At 47.5% G+C, this 7,652-nt stretch overlaps 1 protein-coding gene across 1 annotated transcript; it reads left to right on the forward strand.

Moving 5' to 3' along the window:
• The first annotated feature begins 1,947 nt into the window (after positions 1 to 1,947).
• On the forward strand, positions 1,948 to 6,855 carry metrnlb (meteorin like, glial cell differentiation regulator b). The gene is made up of 5 exons (XM_056280646.1): positions 1,948 to 2,322; positions 3,537 to 3,720; positions 3,865 to 4,090; positions 5,552 to 5,611; positions 5,867 to 6,855. Exons 1-5 carry the CDS (start codon positions 2,177 to 2,179, stop codon positions 6,214 to 6,216), a joined length of 966 nt encoding a protein of 321 aa, XP_056136621.1. The 5' UTR covers positions 1,948 to 2,176; the 3' UTR covers positions 6,217 to 6,855.
• The last annotated feature ends 797 nt before the right edge of the window (positions 6,856 to 7,652 follow it).

Raw genomic sequence — 7,652 nt, forward strand, 5'->3', positions numbered from 1 at the left:
GTCGGCCATATTGTCTGAACACATCCTTTCTGCCTTATCCATTCCTGGCACCTGGCTTCTGTGATAAAGCATCTGGTCATTTCTTAAAGTGGACACTAATGGAGAATCCATGACAAAGAATAAACAGGGATTAAGTCTGTAGCTACATTCAGTTATGCACTCTGTCCCTCCTCAAGCTCAAGACGAGATAACACACACAAAGACGATGAATGACCCTGGTCCTGGATCATGCTTGGCCTTGATGGCTACAAAAGCTACACACCAAATGCCTGCTCTCTCTGTACACACACACACACACACACACACACACATCTGCATATTTTCTGGCAGTGCAGCTGATAAGAGAGATAAGAACTGAGTGTGTTTGGGCGAGGAGTGCTGACAGAGGTCAGACAGTGAAGGCTTTTTCATTCACCTGGAACTAAAACCACATTCCTTTCTTTCCTATTTCTACGGTGCCTCTCTTATTATTCTTAAAGCCCGTTTGTCCAATCTGCTCCTTTCTGCAGGGCAGTATACATCGTTTGCTCAGTGACCCATATGGATGTGTGTGGGTGTTGTGAGCACAAGTTTATGTGTGTGGTGTTTTGTGTGAATGACGGGGAGAGAAAGGGAGAGGAGTGTGCTGGGCGCGAGCCACATGAAAGGAAAGGCTGTGTGAGTTGAAATAAATGAGGGAGGAGTGTGTGTGGACAGGCAGAGCCATCGTCCTGTCAGCCTCTTGAGAAGAGCCAGATGACAGCACCAGAATAAGGGTGGCAGGTCAGAGGGCCTGCTGCTCTGTAAACACTTAAGATGGGGGACGAGTAAATAGGGTCACATAGCACATCAGCAGCCCAATATTTGCTTCCCTGCTATGACTGGATCAACGAAAATGCGAATACACTGGCCAACAGCTTTTTTGTTGCAAATCGGTGATGCTTTTCATATTGTGTGTGTGTGTGTGTGTGTGTGTGTGTGTGTGTGTGTGTGTGTGTGTGTGTGTGTGTGTGTGTGTGTGTGTGTGTGTGTGTAGATAGATAGATAGATAGATCATTATACTCAGGAAGGAAATTCTTTTTCACAACCAGTGCATGCAACAGAGAAAACAGCATATAGAATTTAAACATGTCGTTTTCTTCCCAAAAAAATAAACACATTGATGAACATGGACCACCTGATTAACCCATTCACATGTGTGTAGAGGAAGAGAGATGAGTAGGAGTTGTTTAAGGGGGGGGCTGTCTTTCAGTACACCTCAAAATGCATTACATTCCTATAGCTGTCCGGGGGAATGTGACGAGTCAGTAGCATGCTTGCAGCCAGGACTGTTTTCCCGTGAGAAAACAGCCCTGGAAACAAGTAGGCGTTTAGAAAACACATGTGAATTTTCATTGTCTGTTTCCTCTTTTTTTGTAGGTTTGCAGACATTTCACGGTAACGGTCTTCACTCTGAATTGAAAATATGTTGTAAAGAATAGTCGTTTACAAATTACATGGTTTAAAGAATGTCCAGATATGTCTTCACCTATAGAGGCGTTGACATTTGTTTGACTACTCTGCCTGGGCTATCCTGCTCTCGTGGTAATAAGAATAAGAAATTTTTTTTAAAAAATGTCCGAACAAATGGCACTAAATCTAAAAATTGTAAACATGGGATCATGGATTATAGCATCTTACATGGATTTCAGATGGGACGTCTAGGAGTAATCAGATACTAGCCAAGGGCCTGCACGCTGCTTTAATTTTCACTGCCATAATAACCTCCATCTGTGGACTAAACCGACCAAGAATACACGCGCGTGTGCACGCGCGTGCACGCGCATGCACACACACACACACACACACACACACACACACACACACACACACACACACACACATACGCCCGGGTCTAGATAAACGCAGGCAGGATTTGGGAAATGGGAAATGTGTGGGCGGGGCTTGGAATGAGCGCGCTCTTGTCACTCAAGCCAGCGGCTGCAGCGGGACGCGGCGACACAGCGCGGTTTTAACAGTGCCGATGATCCTCCGCAGACGCGCGTACGGCGGCTCATAAACTTCTTCACGATGCCTCCCTTTTTTATTTTTATTCTTTTTTTTCTGGTGCGCACATTCTGAACCCCCCCCCCCTCGTAACGCAAACAATGTAGGCAGCGTTGATGAAACGTACACCTTTTGTCGGATCCTTCGCTTGATGTTTTCCTACTTCGGGTCGCTGGACTTGGTTCGTAACCGGGAGGTAATCATGACATGGCCGTTCGCTGCGCACTGGATCGCCGCCGTGTTACTCTGCCGGGCTTCGGCGCAATACTCCAGCGACCAGTGCAGCTGGAGAGGAAGGTATATATGAAGAGCAATACGAGCCAAAGATAAGCTTGTTACTACTGAGTCAATACGTGATTTCGACTCTCGCTTTAATTCTCTGTTGTGCCACTTTGCAAGATGTTTCTCTTTCGTAAGCAGGTATAGTAGTGTGGAACTTTGGAAATGTACGGATTTCAATGTTTTTTCTTTTTAACACGTTCACCCCCTTTTGGCGTAGGCTGCATCAGTGAGGTATGAGGTGATACTAGCATATTGAGTTATGCGCTACGCGTGTTTTTCTCATCTAGGGAGGGTGTGTGTGCGTGCGTATACGCGTCTGTACTTTTACGCGTGCGCGTCAGTGTGTAAGAGAAAGGGGGGGCGCTCTTTGATCTCCGGTCTGTTGTCCATTAGTCGCGAGTTCTACGGGGTTCTGAGAGGCGGCGTAATTAGACCCAGAAATGATTTAATAGCTTTGATTAAAACCGAAGCAGCGGGGGCGGGGGGGGGGTTCGCGAGTCAGGTAGTCGTCAGTAATATCTTCCCTTCCTCGTTTCGTTGGGAAGCAGCCGAGGAGGTTATAGTATTCTGTGCTTCCTGATCACCAATTCTCGTGGAGGATTTGTCAGTCGCACTGACGAGGCGCTTCACCCGCGTTCGCAAGAGGTTTGATTGTAAAAAAAAGAAAAAGGAAAGATCCAACAAAGTTAGAGCGCATTTTAAGCGTAGCCTTTTTATATTTCGAAATCATCCGCGCTGCCGTTTTGATAATGAAGTCCATATGATCACAGAGATGCCGGTCGCTCTGTTGTGGCAAGCGAAGCCCGCGCCGCTTCCTTTGATCGCTCTTTGGAGCCGCGCGTGCCATAAAGCCGAACGGGCCGCGCTTCGCGCTTGATGTTGTGAAGTTCCACGTTGTAAAATTTCAGACATGTCAGAAGTCACTTCCTTGTGTTATTGTAGCTGCGCCGGAGATAAGCCTTATCTCTTTGAAGACGGCGGCTCCAAATACCACGTTTTGGGGGTGGGGGGTCCAAAACCACATTTATTTGTAGCCTTTATCAGTTGCATTGTCCGCAACATCGTGTCACTCCCAGGGGCCAAATTAATAAGCCAAATTAATAAGTTAAACGTTATTTGGTAACAGCTAACTCCTTTTTGTTCTTTCTCTCTCTCTCTCTCTCTCTCTCTCTCCTCTCAATACTGCTTCACTCAACATCCTCGCCCCCCCCCCCCCCCCCCCCCCCCAGTGGTTTGAGCCATGAATCCCATCGTAGAGATGTGGGGCAGATCTACCTTCGCTGTTCGCAGGGCTCTCTGGAGTGGCTCTACCCCACAGGGGCCATCATTGTCAACTTGCGGCCGAACACAGAGCCCTCATCAGGAGGCACGCCAGGTTTTCATGCCTGCGTCAAACCTCGAGCAGACTCCCAGGTGGCTGACACAACTAATATGACGAAAACAATTTGATTTCTTCATATTAGTTCATTTCATAAGCGTAACAATCTGAGTGTTATCATTTCCATAAAAGCATCAGTTGGAAGGGGCTTCACTGAATGCATGTTGCTCTTCTTGCAGGGGGCGCAGGTATACCTGGAGCGAGCCGGGGAACTGAGGCTGCTGCTTGGGGAGAGGGCCCAGGCTCAGGGCACGGTGCATTGTTTTAGCCTGGAAGAGGGGGTGCTCTTCGTGGAGGCAGTGGCTCAGACAGACATCAGCAGGAGGATTACAGCTTTTCAGTATGAGCTGGTGCCAAGCCAGGGGCCTGCAGCATACATGTACCCCTACCTGCATCCTGGCACAGGTAAGGAAATTAATACACTCACCCATCAGTGCATGTGAGCGACATTTTACCAAGATAGAAAGAGGATGGTCATGCCATTTGTCTATTGCTGTTAGACCCAGGTGGTATGGGGGTGGTGGTTACAGGGTTCCCATACGCCCTGGAAAACACGGATATTCATAGACTAGCTTCCAGAGACGGAAAACATCTGGAAAATTAGAAATTGATCACATGTCCTGGAAATATTATTGAGGTCATGGAAAAAAGTTGGGTTCAAAACTCACATTTTCAACTGCTGGTATTGCATATTTTTAGCATCATTTTCAGCTGAGATCACATATTTCAAGCCATATCATTGGCTGCTGAAATTGCACATCAATGCTTTAGGTTTGGGGGGTTGTGTTTGGTAACCAGCTAAAAGATACACAGTCCATTTAGAGACTGTTGAGGCTTCCAACGATACTTAATACTGACCTTACGTGAGCAACAGCTGTTATGTACGTATGTATCGCCAAGCAAAAAGTCATTGAAACCATCCTTGAAAAGATCCGGAAAATTATTTCTTAAAAGCAGTTGTGTGAGCTAACATGAACCCACAGGCAGACTGACACAGAGGTCGGTGGGTCCCTTGTCATATTACTGAGCCCCATACACACGACGCAGGCTCTCTGCCCACCAACATGCAGTATGGCTGATGACGACTTGTCATGGCAGAAGGTGTGGGGAAGGAAAGGCTTTTTACAATGCAACTGCTCCACAGTTGAAACAAGCCCCCCAGTTTTCTCTCTCTCTCTCTCTCTCTCTCTCTCTCTCTCTCTCTCTCTCTCTCTCTCCCAATCATCTTCATGCTGTGCCAGTCTCCCTAACCCCGTCTTTTTCACCCGCCACGCTTTCTGGTCTCTGTCAGACTTATGAAAACAAGCAGGCCAATTGAAGGGTCATGGTGGGGTCGAGCCCAAACATCAACCAATAAGCTCTCAGCTGTCAATCAAGAGTCCTCTAGAGCAAAGAGGTTGGGGTAGCCTATGAGTAAAGAGGGTTGGTAGAAGAAGGTAGGAGGGGGAGTAGGTAAAAAGGATGGCAGGGCTTTCCCCAGTTTTGGGATAAAACCAAGACGGTAAGAGGGTTCCTATCTGTCTCTGGGTGTTTAATAGTTGTTCTTTTCGCCAACAGGGTCAAACGCTAATTTACTGATTACCTGTCACCCTACACCTGCTGTCATCATTAAGTTCCCCTTTCTGTCTGATGCCCATGCACGTAGATGCAGAGAGAGTGAGTTACCAAGCGAATGTGTTGGTCGGTGGATGAGTTGGTCAGAGAGGACGTCTGTCTGCAAGGAAGATGCAGAGAGTGAAACTAGACCGATTAGTAGCCCACCTTTAGGAAGGAAAATGGCTTTCGAAAGTAAAACCATGCAGCTGGTTTTGTCACTTCATGATGAAGTATCTCGTGTTTATTCTTCCTCATTTTTTGTCCTCTCAGCTCCATGTAAGCCATGTTCAGATGAAGAGGTCCTAATGGCTGTGTGCACCAGTGACTTTGGTAAGTTTTTCAACACTCCCACAGACCAATTGCGCTCGTAAATTTGCAACTCAGCGCTGTTATGTTTTGGACTCCACCCATCATAAAGTGGAGCTTAGTCAGGTTTAATTAGATTCCTTTTTTCTCTTTTTCATTATTTTCCTATCTGCTTTTATCGGCGTCATCATCTCGCTCTCTCTCTCTCTCTCTCTCTCTCTCTCTCTCTCTCTCTCTCTCTCTCTCTCTCTCTCTCTCTCTCTCTCTCTCTCCCACCAGTGGGTAGTGGCTACATCCAAGGAGTGGTCAAGCCCTCATTTACTTCCTCGTCGTCTTCAACATCAGGTGCAAACAACCACTCCTCTTTTGTGGTGACCCTCAGTCGACTCTTCCGTCAGAAGAGCAAGGTGTTCGTTTGGGGGGGTACCAGAGGGAGGGGCTGGAGTGGATATGTCCGTGTACCCCTGCGGTGCAGTGTGCATGCTGGAGGGGATGAATACCTGCTGACGGGGTTTGTGCATTTTGGGGAGGCCTGGCTTGGCTGCGCCCCGCGTTACAAGGACTTCACAAAGCTCTACCGTAAAGCACAGGAAGCAGGTAACACCCCGTGTCAAATGGATACCGACTGAGGGGGTCGCTGAACCAATCGCGTCAGTAGTGAAGGATGAAGTCGAACACTTCCCAGCGAGCTCCTCGGGGAATCACCGAGGGATGCGACGAGTGAAAAGCTGGAAAAATGAAGGATTTGGGTTTGCATGGATTTGCATTCACTGCTTTTGGAGAGACAAGATGAGTTTATACAGGCGGACTGTTGTCTGCGGTTGGCGATTGGTTGTGCAGCTCACGCTTGCTATCAATTGGTTGAAACGGTTTTTCTCGAATTACAGCAGAAGAAACAATTTGACAATTTGACCTTTTAAGAAGATAACTGCCTGCATCGAATCCATCTCCGCAGTAACTGTGGTTAGTGGCATACTGGTGAATGTGTTAAAGTGGTAAATGAAAGAGGACTGTGAAAATGAATTGTGCCTAGCTAGCTTATATTTGCATGGTCATGCATATGTGTCAAATGCTTGTATGATCATTTTTTAAATGAAAGTTTGCTTTGTAAAAAGCTTGATGTAAAGTTTGGAAGTCTTATCTTCTGACAGAAGTGTACATAATGCAGCTCTGTGAGTCTTTGTTACTGTACGTGTGTGCGTGTGTGCGCGCCGATGAGTTGTAAAGGGTGCTTGTGTTTGCAAATAATAAAAACCCGCTTTGATTTCTGCCCTTGTATGGGTTTCCTGTTCTCTCCGAGTGTGCAGCAATGAAACAGATTTTATGAGACTCACTTTTAACTGATGTGTGCGGTCAGAGTACCAAACATGTGTGTTCTTATCTTACAGCTTTATGTGTACCACTATGTTTAGGTTGTAGAGCAACTGTGATGCCAACGGCTTCTCGCTGCTACTCTGTGAAAAGAAGGGACAACACAAGGGAGGATGGACCTACGTGAAGAGTATTATGCCAAACTCTTATTTATTTATTTTTTCCCCTCCCCCCTTTTTCTCCCCAATTGTATCCGGCCAATTACCACACTCTTCCGAGCCATCCCGAGCTCTGCTCCACCCACTCTGCTGATCCGAGGAGGGCTGCACACTACCACATGCCTCCTCCGATACACGTGGAGTCGCCAGCCGCTTCTTTTCACCTGACAGTCAGGATTTTCACCAGGAGGACGTAGCACATGGGAGGATCACCCCCCCCCCCAAAAAAAATACAGGCACCCCGACTGACCAGAGGAGGCGCTAGTGCAGCGACCAGGGCACATGCACATCCGGCTTCCCACCCGCAGACACGGCCAATTGTGTCTGTAGGGACGCCCGACCAAGCCGGGGTAACACGGGGATTTGAACCCCCGATCCCCATGTCAGCAGGCAACGGAATAGACCGCTACGCTGCCCGGACGCCCTCTCTTTTGTTATTTATGACTGCAAGCAGGAGGATACCATCCACTTGACTTGCCAAGAGAAAAGCTACAAAGATCTGTCTGTGCGTGATAGTTGGCAGGTGAATTGGTGCG

This window comes from Lampris incognitus, chromosome 5, assembly GCF_029633865.1.
Source record: "Lampris incognitus isolate fLamInc1 chromosome 5, fLamInc1.hap2, whole genome shotgun sequence".
Taxonomy (NCBI): domain Eukaryota; kingdom Metazoa; phylum Chordata; class Actinopteri; order Lampriformes; family Lampridae; genus Lampris; species Lampris incognitus.

Bases quoted from the DNA above. Each gene is read 5' to 3' on its own strand.
- metrnlb (XM_056280646.1), top strand. From the start codon at position 2,177: ATGTTTTCCTACTTCGGGTCGCTGGACTTGGTTCGTAACCGGGAGGTA. The intron at 4,091-5,551 runs GTAAGGAAATTA...TTGTCCTCTCAG, and splicing joins CTACCTGCATCCTGGCACAG to CTCCATGTAAGCCATGTTCA. The intron at 5,612-5,866 runs GTAAGTTTTTCA...CTCTCCCACCAG, and splicing joins TGTGTGCACCAGTGACTTTG to TGGGTAGTGGCTACATCCAA.